The following is a 15,233-nucleotide window of genomic DNA, read 5'->3' as shown; positions in this document are numbered from 1 at the left end:
TTTTACTCTGCTTTGGTCTGTAGGAAAGACAGATTCAGCTGATTCGAGAGATGCTCATGTGTGACACATCTGGCAGCATTCAACTAAGTGAAGAGCAAAAATCAGCTCTGGCTTTTCTCAACAGAGGCCAACCAGCCAGTGGCAATGCTGGGAACAAAAGGTGGGGGAACTGCATCTGTTATCTGATCACAAGGAACACAGCTCTAATAAGTTCTTATTATCTAAACTCTTAAATATACTGCTTTTGGAATGTGTGCTAAATAAAACAAAAAGACTTTGGAGGAAGGGTGGGTGGGAAATAAAGGTGCAGGGGCTTCCGGTTTTATTTTTTTATCTTAGGTTTTTTCATTAAGGGTAAACTTTGACGTTGGTGCACAATTGCACCAACATCAATAATCCTGCACATTGCTAAGAAACCTAGAGGTGGAAGTGGCAGTTCAGCAATACTTCCAGTGTTTACTCTCTAGAGAGCTCTCGTAGTTCTGGTTTAGAAAGACCCTCTGAGAGCCAAGCCCAGACAATAATTTTGGTTCTACTGCATCACAATTTAGAATAGTCTCAACCAGGCTTTGAATTAAAACCCCCAATACGGTACGTAGGGAATGGTCAGCACTCTGAGCTATTTATTTTGTTGTCTGGTTGTTTTATGGGGAATCTTTATAACTAAGAAGATGTACAGGCTTAATTTCTTAAAAAGCTAATGCTGGGTAATTCTCTCTCTTGTAGAAAACAACCACAGTTGGGATCAAACTGAACTTCACTCTTCTGCCTGTGACTTTTTAGCAGCCTGTAGTATAGACTCAGCAGGAAATAGCACCTATACCCCTGACTAACTTTAAACTGCAGTTATGAGACCTTTGCTGAAATAGCAACTGCGCTGCATGTGTGCTCGTGTGTGCACACACACACAAACACACATACATACACCGTCTCCCTGGAAAACCATAAAAAGCAGCTCAACACAGCTAGGGTTTGAGCTTGTAGTTATCTCCACAGGGAAGATGCTGCTGTGAAATTGCTGATGTTACCTGACTAGTGTGACTTTTTCTGGTGTTGGTGGATTTTACTTTGCACAGTCTTGTTTCTAACTACTATTTCACTCATCTAGACTGTCAACCATTGATGAATCTGGTTCCATTTTATCCGATATCAGCTTTGACAAGACCGATGAATCCCTGGTAATGAACACTTGATTTCTGAGAATTATCTCTTTTTCTTAACCCTGCTCCATCAGGAATCTCTCTTCTGTCCTCTCTTCTGAAATTCCCTTATTACTATTTTATTAGTTGATATGTTATAGATACTGACTAGCTTTTAAAAATATAAATACACACAAGCTTGTAAGAGATTGGCATATATTTAGCCTTTGGAAGTGAGAATATAGAATTTAGGATTTGGCATGAGGTTAAATTTATTTAACGAATCTGTGAGCTGCCTGTACTAATTGATTATTACATCTTGACTTTTTAAAACCCCAGCTAGGGGGAAAAAAAAAAATTATCAAGACTCTATCCAGCCAGGCTTTATTTGCTGCTCTTGGTGAGAGTAGACGTGTGCCTTATTTCTAAATTAAATTGGTTCTTGAGGAAAACTTAGTCATACTTCACAATTAGAAGGAAACCAATGCCTTGGAACTTTAGCCCAAAGGCTGATGAAAGTTTCCAGGCACTAGATAATACCTTGATGAGCAGTGGTTCACCTGTCTGAGCTCTTTGTTACCCTGCTGTTGTGGGGCAGCACCCTTCTTGTAATGTATGGTGATGTTTCTGCATAAAAGGTCATACCCTGATAGTCAGTCTTTGTTCCAGAGACTTGCAACTTATTGGTTTGTGTAGCTTTCCTATTTGACTGGTGGAAAGCTAGCAAACTAAACAATAAATCAGGAGGTTATTGGTAGTTGGTCATTTGATGATAGCAAAAGAAATGACAACTACTTGTTACTAGGCTGAGAGTTTTCTGTCCAAATTCAGAGTTTGACTAGGGCAGTAACTGCTCTTTTGTAGATATTAATATTAGGTATCACCTTTTGGGAATAAGGAATGACACAGTTTGGGATTTGTAATAAAACTAGAATATATTTCTAGCTGCTTTTAGAGCTAGACCTATGGTGTAATATCTCTTGTAACTGAGGCTGAATCAGACAACCAGTACCTAAATTACTTGACCATAAGTTGGAAAGGATAAATTTATTTAGCTAAGCTATAATATATACAACTGTTTAGGGGTTTTGTGTTTTCAGAGACTATCAGGGTCAGGAGGTCATAGGTAGCTACTAAAGATGAATGCAAAAATTGAGTGAGTGAGTGAAGTGAAACTAGACCACAGTGAAAGACAAATGAATACTTTTTTAGGGCCCAAGGAGGAGGGATGATTGAGAGATGTGAATCCTAAACTAGAACTTTTAAAGTGGCTACATTGTACAGAACATCAGATTAGATGGTAGCAGTCCCTAATGAGCAAGGATCACATCTGAACCATTAGTATAGTGCCCACCATTCTGTGAGTTCTAAAACTAATTACAAAAATAATCAGAAACAAAGGACCAGGTACTGAAGATAATCATGACAGAAGTTGATTCTTTAACCTTTTCTTGCCTCTGTGGTATTGATTCCTGATTCTATTATAATAGCTTCAATTTTGGAAAGAAGGCATGTTCACTTACCACAGCCCTATGGCTATAACATTTGAGAATTGTGAGTTAGATACTCAGACTCAGGAGGTTTTTAAAATTTTCTGTAAATGTATTTGCATAGGGTTTAGGGGAGGCCTAACCAAAGAAGGATATTAATACAGTACAATTGTCAACAGGATTGGGATTCTTCTTTGGTAAAGACTTTTAAACTGAAGAAGAGAGAAAAGAGGGTATGTATGGTTTTGTTTACTTTTGGGTTTGTGTGTCTGTTTTTACTTAGTAGCAATAAAAGAGTTTTCTCAGAAATGTTGCCCTAGCTGATGTTAAACACATATTACAAGTGAATCCATGTTGGGGGCGGGGGCAGTATTGATCGTCCCTGAGGTAGTAAACTCAAGACAGAATCCTGTCCTGTCTGTTTCACTATTCTGAGCTGATTTAAGTTCATTCATGGAGAGGGAAAGGATCTATTTAAGTTTGTTTTGAGATGTCATATGAATTTTTATGCAGAACTTTTGTGCTCTAAGTTTCAGATGAAATATGTGTGTAATGGGATATACAGAGATCTATCTGTGCTTGTTTAGGGTCCTTAATATGTTTCTAGGACTTCATGTCCTTAGATAGGATTACACTCTACTTTTTCTGGTGCTGCCATCTAAATTTTTCCAAAGCTTGGTTGTTCTTCTAGGGCACTGAAGGCCTTTTTGTGGAAATAGGCTGTGAGAGAGTGCACATTGTTTGTTATTTCCTGCAGCGCTGGTACCTAGGACTTGCATCCAAGTTGTCTAATTGAATAATTTTATTTTTTGTGCTTCAGATCTCCTATCTGGCACTAAAGTTCTTGGGTTTTGCCCCATTTCTAGCGCTCAAATAGCCGACAGTTCGTGGATGGTCCCCCTGGACCTGTAAAGAAAACGCGTTCCATTGGCTCCACCGCAGACCAGGTAAGAATAACTAGGCTGAGAGAATTGTGGTCTTGAACATAGCGAAGTGTAGTGGCCCCAGCCATAAAAATCCCAAGTCAACATTGCAGTGTTATTTTGAAAGAGATGTTTGGTGAAAGTTTTTCTCTGTACTAGGATTCTTGTTATCCACAAGAATAGAACAGTAAACAACGTCAGCTTCGTGTTTGTTCTCAGTTGCTTGCGTGTATACCTACCCCTGTGACCTGTATTTTATTTGAGAGTATTAGATTTCAACTTCAAGAGTATTTGGGGCTGGGGGCTTAAGTCCTTACTAAGACTCAGAAATTTTTTAACTCCACCAAACCACCCATAGTAGAAGGGAAATTAGATTTATCCTTCCCTCATTACTGCCTTTGTTTCAGGGAAATGAATCCATAGTTGCTAAAACTACAGTGACTGTCCCCAATGATGGCGGGCCCATCGAGGCTGTGTCCACTATTGAGACCGTGCCATATTGGACCCGGAGCCGAAGGAAAACAGGTCCGCTGGGTTTGTGGCTGAATTGCCTGTGTGAAAACAACTGGTAAAATCCAGGGAGAACTGGTTTCTTGGAACCCTCATGAGGCAGGGGCTGGATGTTTTAGGTTTACTTTACTGCTACTCACTGAGGGACAGAGCTCTGTTTTTGTCATGCCCTGCTTTGGCTTGCTAGCCTGACCTACACCACTGGTGTGTAACTTGTCTCTCTGGAGACAGTGTTTTGCATAGTTCACTTCTGTGTGTTGTTATAGATTCCTGAGTGTCTAATAGTTATATTGTATATTTGGCTGTGTCGGATCTTTGTTGCGGCACTCAGGATCTTTGCTGTGGGGTGTAGGTTTATTTGGTTGTGGCTCACAGGCTATTGGAGAAGGCAATGGCACCCCACTCCAGTACTCTTGCCTGGAAAATCCCATGGGCGGAGGAGCCTGGTAGGCTGCAGTCCATGGGGTCGCTAAGAGTAGAAAACCACTGACTGATTTCACCTTCACTTTTCACTTTCATGCATTGGAGGAGGAAATGGCAACCCACTCCAGTGTTCTTGCCTGGAGAATCCCAGGGACGGGGGAGCCTGGTAGGCTGCAGTCCATGGGGTCGCTAAGAGTAGAAAACCACTGACTGATTTCACCTTCACTTTTCACTTTCATGCATTGGAGGAGGAAATGGCAACCCACTCCAGTGTTCTTGCCTGGAGAATCCCAGGGACGGGGGAGCCTGGTGGCTGCTGTCTATGGGGTCGCACAGAGTCGGACACAACTGAAGCGACTTAGCAGCAGCAGCAGCACAGGCTATTTAGTTCCCCTGCAGCTAACATGGAAGACATGTTTCCTTTCCATGTCCCCTGGCACTGGAAGGCAGATTCTTAATCTCTGGACCGCCAAGGAAGTCCCTACTAGTTATATTAGAATTGGGGTTAAAATTCAGAAGGGAGAATTACCTGGCGGTCCAGTGGTTAGGACTTCGCACTCTCACTGTCAAGGATCCTGGGATCCGTCCCTGGTTGAGGAACTAAGATCTCACAAGCCACAGGGCGCGGCAAAAAAAATTCAGAACGAAATATCTAAGACACAAAGCGTGGAGTTGTCTGTTTTCTAGGTACTTTACAGCCGTGGAACAGTGACTCCACATTGAGCAGCAGGCAGCCAGAGCCAAAAACCGAAACAGACGGCTCCAGCACTCCGCAAAGCAATGGGGGGATGCGCCTGCACGACTTCGTCTCTAAGACGGTAAAACTGGGGTTGCTGCTGCTTTGGGACACATCTAATTTTTTAATGGTGGGCATAATATTTGCTAATCACAAATTTACATATTTAGTATTGTAAAGTTAAATGTCAAATTTCCTTCCTCCTTCTCATCCCACTCTCCAGGGTTCTAGAGGGTGTGTATCTTTCCATTCTGTGAGTGATAGTAAAAGAAAGCAACTTTTCAGAAGCAGTTTTTGCTTTATTGTGATATGTATTTACAGTTCATGTTTGAATATGGCACGTGTCCCATTTGATTTCTGGTAAAAATCCAAGCAAACTGACAGGGGCACAGAGGCATTAACTGACTTGTTTGAGCCACAGGACAGTAAGTAGCGAAGTTTAACATAGAGGTTTTCTGACTCCTTGCCAACAAATTCTTTCCACTAGTGTATGGTGATCCCTTCCAACTCAGTGCACTTATGCAAATTACTTAGCCTCTTTTTGCTTGTTTCCTTATCTTAAAAAAACCTATAGGATTATTGTGAGAATACACAAGTAAAAACTAAGTGTAAAGGGATGAGAAAGCTGTTGGGCACATGCTGAGTGCTTAATAAATGTTGATTGATGATAAATGTTCTAATTCATACCATTCCGTTTCATCCTCAGGTTATTAAACCCGAATCTTGTGTACCATGTGGAAAGCGAATAAAATTTGGCAAGCCGTCTCTGAAATGCCGAGACTGTCGTGTGGTCTCTCATCCAGAATGTCGGGACCGCTGTCCGCTTCCCTGTATTCCTACCCTGATAGGGACACCTGTCAAGATTGGAGAAGTATGTATGACCTGTGGGAGCCCTCCCTGTGTTATGACTTTGTTAGCTTTTAAAAACTTCTGTGTTCAGACGCTTCAGTCTGTCCAACCCCTTGTGACCCCATGGACCGTAGTCTGCCAGGCTCCTCTGTCCGTGGGGATTCTCCAGGAAAGAAGACTGGAGTGGGTTGCTAGGGGATCTTCCCAACCTAGTGATAGACCCTGCATGGTAGGTGGATTCTTTACCTCTGAGCCACCAGAGAAGCCCTTTAAAAGCTTATGGTCATTTTTTTCAAAAATTATTGATGCCATGTACATTTCCTCCCTCAAATAGTGAGTAGAAATTATAAAATATTAACTTGAAGAATCCTGTTTGGGTTTGTCTGTCTGATTAGTAGCCTTTCTAAACCAAATTCTTCTTCCTTTTCTTCCCCTCCCTTCCCCTTCCTCTTTCCCTCCCTTTCCTTTTTTTCTTCCTTTTTCCTTCTCCCTTCCCTCCTTTGGCTTCCTTTTCTTCTCTTCCTTCCCATCCCATCTACTTTTGTAAAATTTCAAACATATACAAAAGTAGAGAGATGAGTATAACTAACCCTGGTTCTTATCATTCAACTTTCATGATCCCTGACTTATGTCGAGTCTTGATTTGTTAATACCCCCATCTCCTCCTCCTGACCCTATTCAGTGAATTATTTTGAAGCAAATCCCAGCCATGATATAATTTCATCTTTGAATATTCTTTCTCTTATGTTAGAGATATTCCATACTAGGCTATTAAGATTAGATTCATTTCTAAAATTTGATTCAATTCATTAAGAAATTATTATTAGAAGCAACATTAGCAAGAATCAAAATAAAATGATTGAGCTGCTACTCAGCCTCCAGCAAATCAAATATTACTTTTCTTTAATCTTTTTTTTTTCTTTTAATGCATGATTCCCATTTAATCTTTATTTTTTTTTCTGGTTGTGCTGGGTTTTTGTTGCTACTCGAGGGCTTTCTCTAGTTGACAGTGAGTGGGCCTACTCTCTGTTGTGGTACACGCGCTTCTTTTGTTGTGGAGCACAGACTTCAGGCCCGTTAGTCTCAGTAGTTGTGGTACATGGGCCTAGTTGCTCTGTGGCATGTGGAATCTTCCCAGACCAGGGATCAAACCCATGTCCGCTGCATTGGAGGTGGATTCTTACCCACTGTACTACTAGGGAAGTCCTTTAATCTTAGAGTTTTTATCCATGCTTGTAATTTTTTTACAGATTTTCTGTAATATAGAGCCACGGAGTTCTCTCCTACAGATCAGTGTGTGTCATAGTCAACTGAGTTGTATTAAATAACTTTTCTTACTAAGAGTAATTACAGGATAGAACAGATTTTTTAGAATAATAAATTAGTTTATATTACACTCCATACCTGTAATCTCATTATTGCTTTCTTTCTGATGCCCTTGACTGTAAGAGGAGCAGGGGTGGAGTTGTAGCTAGTGATCTTATTACTTGTTCATGCGAGAGTGTGGTGTATGTGACCATAAATCAGTCCTGGTGTAGAGGTAGGAAAAATAATTGAGCGGCTCTAGTCTTATTTATGCTTTGGGAAGAAGAATTTTAAAGTAGGCATGATGTCCCAGCCTCTGTATTAGTCTGGGGATGGCTCTTCCCACTGGTCTTCATCTACTAGTCTAAGTGGTATAAATAATAACTCTGAACTCGCCTTTTTCAGGGAATGCTGGCAGATTATGTGTCCCAGACTTCTCCAATGATCCCATCAATTGTTGTCCACTGTGTAAATGAGATTGAGCAAAGAGGGCTGACCGAGGTAAGAGTCCACCCTTGGAGAGGGTGAATTTGTTATTTGCATCAGTAATTAAGAGGTTTTTAACTGAAAGTGTCATCTTGATAACAGACAGGCCTGTATCGGATCTCAGGCTGTGACCGGACAGTGAAAGAGCTAAAAGAGAAATTCCTCAGAGTGAAAACTGTACCTCTCCTCAGCAAAGTGGATGACATCCATGCTATCTGTAGCCTCCTGAAAGACTTCCTTCGAAACCTCAAAGAACCGCTTCTGACCTTTCGGCTAAACAAGACGTTTATGGATGCAGCAGGTGGGGCAGATTTTAATGCTTAAATATGAGTCCCGCGGGGGCAGGAGTTTTGACTCTTCTGTTTCCTGCTTTGTCCCTTGCCGGGTACAGTGCCTGAATACAGTGCTCAGATACTGTGATGGATGAATAACTCTTCCATGTTCCCTGTGCTCTTCCTGTCTGAAACGTATAGGGTCCTAACAGGGTTTTTTTTGTCGTACTTTCTGTTGCTTTTTTTGGTCAAGTTTTAGGTTGTCCTTTTGAACCTGGAGCAACCCTTGATTTTTTTACCTCACGCCTTATATTTAATCCATTGGCGCATCTTATCAGCAGAAGCCTTGTAAATATATCTTAAATTTAAAATGTGTCATTCCTATTGCTGTCTCTGGAGTGCTGTAAGACCCTACTGGTTTTCCTATTTCTACTCTTGCCCTCTACAGTATAACCTTCACATAGTAGCTAGAGTGGTCCTTTCAGAATTTAAATTGGACGATATCCCTTCTTTCCTCAGTATCTCCCAGAAGCCTCTCGTAAGTCTCAGAATAAAATCCACAGTCCTTAACAGGCCCCAAAGACCCACATGATTTTGCCCTGGTTATGTCTCCAATATCATTTCCATCAACATGCCTTCCTTCCTTCCTTCTTTTCCGGTTACACTGAAATTCTTGTAATTCCTAGACTATAACCGAGCTTACTCCCAACTCGATTAGAGGCCATCATACTTGTTGTCTCAACCTGGAGTGACATTTGCAGGATTTGCTCCTTTGTTTCTTTCAGGTTTCTTGTTGGATAGCTTGTCCACAGAAACACCTGACCAGCTGGTCAGAAAGAACAGCTCCCATTACTTTCTAGTTTTCTTGCCTGCCTTATTATTATATGTATCACTGCCTGATAGGTATTTGCTTTCTGATTGACTCCTCCAGTAGCATGGGGCAAGGGCTTTTGTTTAGTTCTGCTTGATGCTGCGCACTTAAAACAGTGCCTGGCACCTGGTAGGCTCTTAACATGTTTTGTGAACAAGTACCTTCTTTATAGTTGTAAACTGCAGTTATACATCTGCCTTCCTGGAAACACGAGTTTCCAGCTGCTCTCCCGAACTGCAAGAGTTGTTTTTTTTTAAAGTTCTGATTTCTAATATTGAGCTGTTGGCCAGTAGCCTACTTGTTAATGAAACTAGAGACTGATGCAGTCATGAACCTAATCAGAAGTTTCAGAAGCTTACTGTATAGATGAGACTTTGTGGTCGATAGCTTGGAAACCTCTTGTCAAGGGAAAGAAGTCTAGGCCTCTTGGTGCTTTCTTTTCATTTACAGAAATCACAGATGATGACAACAGCATAGCGGCCATGTACCAGGCTGTGGGTGAGCTGCCCCAGGCCAACAGAGACACACTGGCTTTCCTCATGATTCACTTGCAGAGGTGAGTAGAGCGGAGATTTGTCTCTGTGAGTCTGGGAATTTGCCACATGGAAGAGAATGGGGGTTGGATGTTAGGGAAGAATGTGAAGGGTGAAGTATTTTCCTGTAGATCTTATATTTTGGTCTACTTTTAAGCAGAAGGACAAGTCTTCTAATGTAATGCTCTTTTACATAGAGTGGCTCAGAGCCCAAACACTAAAATGGATGTTGCCAATCTGGCCAAAGTTTTTGGCCCTACAATAGTTGGCCATGCTGTATCCAATCCAGATCCAGTGACATTGTTACAGGACATCAAGCATCAGCCCAAGGTAAGCAGGCATGTTATGTTACATGAACTCATACAACAAAACAGGACAAATTGGTGAAGGTAAGCCCTGAGCGTTGATAGTTCGCTAACATGTTGGGTGGCTTTTAGGTGGTAGAACGCCTGCTGTCACTACCCCTGGAATACTGGAGCCAGTTCATGATGGTAGAGCAAGAAAACATCGACCCCATGCATGTCATTGAAAACGCAAATGCCTTCTCGACACCACAGACCCCAGATGTCAAAGGTAAGGCCTAAGGCGTGCTTCTTAAAGGGCCTGACTCCCTCTCTGGTTTTTGGCTGGATGCCCTCTCCTTCCCTTTGCTAGAGCCATTTGAAATACATATTCTTTAGTAAAATTAAAAGATTTTTGAGAATTCTAACATTAAAGAAAAAGCTATACAGTTCTACCATCCTAACTTTTTTTTTACTTTTCCATGTTCTTCTTTCTTTATCCATATGGATATTTTTTATAAATATAGATATAATAATTTAGATATAATTGGTTATTTCATTTAGCATTTTGTGAGAACTTTCTCTGTTACTGTATGATCTTATCATTTTTATGGTTGTAAACTATAATTTACTTAAATATGCTATGTTTGGTACTGATTTTATTTTTCAGTTTTTCATAACTACGTATACTGATGGCATTAACATATGTATATGCCTTTTTATTTTTCCTAATGGTAAATTCCTTGGAGTGGGAATTACTGAATTGAAATAAAGGTTTTAAACATTTCTGTTTCTTGGTATGCTTTACCAATTTGATTTCTTAAAGGCTTTTGCCAATTTGTATTGCCACCAAAAGTGTATGAGACTGGTTTCATTCCAACTTCATTGGCATCGGAGACCTGTTCTTTTATTATTGCAAGTTGCTTTTTAAGGAAGTATATTGTTTTTTCTAGTACAGGAAAAATCAAATAGATGCTAGATTTGTGAAGTTTGGAGTTTGAGAATGGCTTAAGTCAGAAAATGAATGTTAGCTACTCATTGAGCATTGCCTGCATAGTTCAAAAAATATACTTGTGTGTTATAAAATGATGACAAAACTGACCCCCGGGACTTTGCTAGGTCTCTAAACTTAGCTCTTAAGTGTCTCACAGGTTTTGTAGCTTAATAATAGTTGCCTTATGAGAATGCTTTCTTCCCCACCCCGCCTCCTTTAAAAATATGTCTTACCTTTGATTGAAGTGAGTTTACTGGGGCCTGTGACCACTCCTGAGCATCAGCTCCTCAAGACTCCTTCATCCAGTTCCCTGTCGCAGAGAGTCCGCTCCACCCTCACCAGGAACACTCCCAGGTATGTAGAATTGGTTGGCTCAGGAAATAGGAAATGGTCACTTCCTTGGACATCCTTCCCATCATGCTGAAGCTTATTGAAAGAAAAATTGAATTAGATCTTAGCTAGCAGCTCGATGTTAAAAGCTGTAAGGATACCCTTTTTGAAAGGGTCTAAAGGTCTTTAGCGGAGAAGGCAATGCAACCCACTCCAGTACTCTTGCCTGGAAAATCCCGTGGACGGAGGAGCCTGGTGGGCTGCAGTCCATGGGGTCTCGAAGAGTCGGAAATGACTGAGCAACTTCACTTTCACACATTAGAGAAGGAAATGGCAACCCACTCCAGTGTTCTTCCCTGGAGCATCCCAGGGACAGGGGAGCCTGGTGGGCTGCCGTCTATGGGGTTGCACAGATTTAGACACGACTGAAGCAATTTAGCAGCAGCAGCAGCAGTAGCAAAGGTCTTTAGTATTTACCCTCCCTCATCTCAGGTGATAAAGAGCGGCTTACAGAGTAGTTGCTGAGGGTTTCCTACTTTAGTTGATTGTCAAGTAATGTTATAGTTGTTTATTTATTATTTTTTATAGAGTACTTTTCCAGTTCATTTTCTTTTTCTTTAGATTTGGGAGCAAAAGCAAGTCTGCCACCAACCTAGGACGACAAGGCAACTTTTTTGCTTCTCCAATGCTCAAGTGAAGTCGTGTCTCCTGTTACTTGACAGCATTTACTGACTGTGGGGAAGAGTGCACCTGTACTCTCTACTCTGCAGCCTCATTACTACTTTTAGCATTCTCCAGGCTTTTAATCAAGTTTAATTGTGCATGGGGGTTTTATGAAAACTATATATATCTCTTTCTCCTTCTCCTCAAGTAATGTAATATCAACACCTTGTGCTGTCTTTGGGAGCTCTTAGATGGGAGATCTTTACAGGGGTATGAAATTCATTGTGATTCTTTTGCAGGCTAGGAGGGACATCCCTTTGGCTTAAAGCCAAATTCCCTCATGTAATGACATTTCTCTGATGTAATTTCCATGAGACTAGTGGTAGAAGCCCCTGCCTCTTTGGTAAGACTGACTTGTCTTGGGGTGGGAAATAGCGGGGGCAGGGTAAAGAAAGGTTTGGGCAGAGAATTTAGGATGGCTCCTTCGTGAGAACTTGGAAATTCCCCTTCCCCTGTTAGGAGCTGAGCTGTAACAGTGGAGCCTTCATAGAAGTGGGATATGGGGAGGACTAAACTAGTAATGGGAGTGTGCTTGGCTTTAATTTGGTTTGATTAGGTTTAATAGTGTTAAGTGGCACAACCTTGTAAAAGTTATACTACAATTTATATTTATTTCTAATGGGCTTCTGTTGGGACATTGGGTTTGGTTGGGGTCAGAGCCAGTTTATTCTTAAGTTGAATTCATTCTGATGCTTAACACCCCCCCGCCCCCTTGTCCATTGGAGCTCTACTTCTAAAGGTCAGTGTACCGTCTGTTTAACACCCAACTAACAAGAGTAGGCTGTAAGGGAAGATTGTCAATATTTTGAGTGGCAAGAAAAGCCACAGTCATTTTGTCTTTGCACTTTGGATGCTGAAATCTTCCTATGGAGCATAGCTGCATCTAGATAAATATGAGCTTTTCCTTCTATTAGAATTATTTACAAAGCCTATCAAAATGCTTCCTTCTATAGAATGTTTCTGACCCATAGTTTCAGAACATATAGAATGTTCTGACCCTGTAAAACATACATTTGGAAAAAAGTAAATAGTTTTTTCAAAATGAATGTGAGATTGATTTTCTTGTCTGGAAGATAACCTTCAATGCCTTTTTAAAGAAAATATATTTCCCCAAAAGTGTCCTGAGTCTTATCATTCATTTCTCCGCTCCCCCCTCACCACCTCCAGCTTCACCACCACCAGGAGTTGGTTTCTTTGTTTTAGTCTCTTTCATTGTCCAAAGTGAAGTCCTGGATTTGTCCTGACTCTTAACCCCTTATTTGAAGAAACTACTTTAAACAAAAACCAAACTTTCTAAACAAGTCTTTAAGGACGAGAATGGTGCAGGAAAAAGAAAGAAAGAAAAACACAAACGACTGTCTGGCTGACTGCCTGGAATACCCATCACTGCTGGAAGTGCCTCTGGAGTGAGCTGGGATGATTAACGGAGGGCACCTGCACTTGGAACTCTGAAGCTGGTGAACAGAATGTATCTGAGATTGAACGTAAACAGTTGCAGGCTTAATATGTAACCGTGGAGAGAGGAGGCAACCTACTGGCTTTTTTCCCAGGAGGTGGTAGCTCTTGCGGCAGGGCCCATCTGCCTCAGCAAATTGACAGAGGATGGGTCCCCTCTCCCCTTTCCCTCTTTACACACACACACACACACACACATGTGTGCCTTTAGGATTTTTTTTTTTTAAACTTTGTCCTGGATGCTGTCTTTCTTATTTCTCTGCAAGCTTAGTGTTGGCCTGTCTCCATATTTGCTGTTCTGTAGTATCTCCCCAAGGTACATTTTAAGTCACTAATGTGGAGGAAGCAAATGGATTGTATAATGTGAGTGAAGGCAAAAGAAGACCCTGTGCAGGAACTGATGGCCCATTAACGAAAAAGGAAATGGTCCTGTGTGTCAAATGTTGGCAGCCAGTTGCTTGGTTTCTAGGCTAGGCCAAGAGACCTTAGCCATGAAAATAATTCTGATATTAGCAGAGGGAAATATGCATCAACCTTCAACTTCTTTAACAGTACTTCATGTGGAACAGCTTGACTTTCGAGGGCTTTCTTAATTAAATTGTACTCCCTTGATGTGAGATCTGTGGCAGGGGCTTGGGAGTGGGTGTCACCCTACCTCCTGCTCCTAATCCTAACCCTTTCTGATGTTGCCTCTTACTCTGTCTTTAATGCAGAGCTTTATTATCCCACTTGCTAATAGCCAGAATATTTACATCTTTAAATCCATTCATCTCCATCCATCTGTGTAAGGCTCCTGAGTTTGATGTTGATTTAACTGGGCAAGCATTACATGGTTTGATTTAGGAGCAACAGTTGGTGTTTATTACTGGATATTTAATGGTTTTTTTTCTTCCTTGAGAAGGTGAGTTCTTTGCTTGCAGAAATAAGAGGGCAAGAAGGCATCTTGAGTTTCCATCAGAAGACTGTAGGGTTCTCAATTGAGTTAACTGTGGGGGAAAAAAGTTATTTTGGGCTATGAACTGACCCTGTGGCACTGAAAGGGATCTTGAGTTCCTAAATTCATGCTTCAGTTACCGAGCGGCACAAAGTGACAAGGAGCACTGTGCGAGTGCTGAGAGCAGAGATCCCAGGCTTGGTATTTTTGTTTGGTTATAGTAGGGCCTCTCTGCCCACCTCAGCCTTTGGACAGGGAGACAGACACACGTGCATGCACATCCAGTATGTGGTTTCCTATTGGAAAGTGTTTGGGCGACCCAAGGCTGTGCCTGGGATACTGAGCAGTCTGCTTAATCATGTGTCACCTTTTCTTAGATTCTCAGCAGGAGCAGGGAAAGAGCTGCTGTGGCATCCAGACCTGAGAAGCAAGGGTGGCAGGTGCTGAGTTCAAGTTGGCGTAGCTCACACAGTAGGTTCTTGATCTGTGTGCTTTAACGATAATCTCGGTCGTGACTCAAGCTTGAGCCACTGGTGCGAAAAGCTTTTAAGCCTGCAGGGTCAGGGCATGTTAGTCATTGTGCTGTTAGTATAAACAGGGTTTGGAGAGTGGCCACTTCACCTAAGAATTTAGTAATTAAAAAAAATAAAATCTGCTTCCTGTAGCTGGTATATTTTGTAAATAAGTGAAAGGCCCCAGACCAAGAGGTCCTTAACTTGGGTGATTTGTGAGATTCTCATTTTCAGAGTCTATATTTGTTGATGGTTTCTATTCACGAAGTCAGGCTGAAGACAGCTTGACGTCACCAGGAATAACCTTGCAGTGTGTGGGAGCCTTGTCCTCTGCAGTCGTGTAGGATGGGAAAGGAGGCCACTTTTCAGGGACACAGAGTTGGAAGCAGGAATTTTCCCTTTTGTATACCTTCTCCCTCTGTAACTCTTGCCAGGCTTCATTTAGTCTCACTGTTTTTATACAGCAT

General features: G+C 41.5%; 1 protein-coding gene across 5 annotated transcripts in view; it reads left to right on the top strand.

Moving 5' to 3' along the window:
• RACGAP1 (Rac GTPase activating protein 1) overlaps window positions 1-12,730 on the top strand; it is a 37,159-nt gene extending 24,429 nt beyond the window's left edge. For 4 of the 5 annotated variants that reach the window (XM_027542811.1, XM_027542810.1, XM_027542808.1 and 1 more), the window contains exons 4-17: window positions 24-160; window positions 1,109-1,178; window positions 2,809-2,862; window positions 3,496-3,576; window positions 3,960-4,077; window positions 5,173-5,303; window positions 5,928-6,092; window positions 7,781-7,876; window positions 7,964-8,162; window positions 9,455-9,560; window positions 9,735-9,867; window positions 9,975-10,110; window positions 11,058-11,166; window positions 11,764-12,249. In XM_027542811.1, coding sequence (XP_027398612.1) covers window positions 24-160; window positions 1,109-1,178; window positions 2,809-2,862; window positions 3,496-3,576; window positions 3,960-4,077; window positions 5,173-5,303; window positions 5,928-6,092; window positions 7,781-7,876; window positions 7,964-8,162; window positions 9,455-9,560; window positions 9,735-9,867; window positions 9,975-10,110; window positions 11,058-11,166; window positions 11,764-11,839 — 1,611 coding nt within the window. In that variant the 3' untranslated portion in view covers window positions 11,840-12,249. Of the gene's footprint in view, window positions 1-23; window positions 161-1,108; window positions 1,179-2,808; window positions 2,863-3,495; window positions 3,577-3,959; window positions 4,078-5,172; window positions 5,304-5,927; window positions 6,093-7,780; window positions 7,877-7,963; window positions 8,163-9,454; window positions 9,561-9,734; window positions 9,868-9,974; window positions 10,111-11,057; window positions 11,167-11,763 lie in introns of all 5 variants that reach the window. The other variant, XM_027542807.1, reaches the window with a different exon arrangement.
• Window positions 12,731-15,233: the final 2,503 nt, after the last annotated feature.

This window comes from Bos indicus x Bos taurus, chromosome 5, assembly GCF_003369695.1.
Source record: "Bos indicus x Bos taurus breed Angus x Brahman F1 hybrid chromosome 5, Bos_hybrid_MaternalHap_v2.0, whole genome shotgun sequence".
In the NCBI taxonomy this organism is placed as follows: Eukaryota; Metazoa; Chordata; class Mammalia; order Artiodactyla; family Bovidae; genus Bos; species Bos indicus x Bos taurus.
Note: the sequence above shows the minus strand (reverse complement) of the source record. Positions and strands in the feature narration are given on the sequence as shown.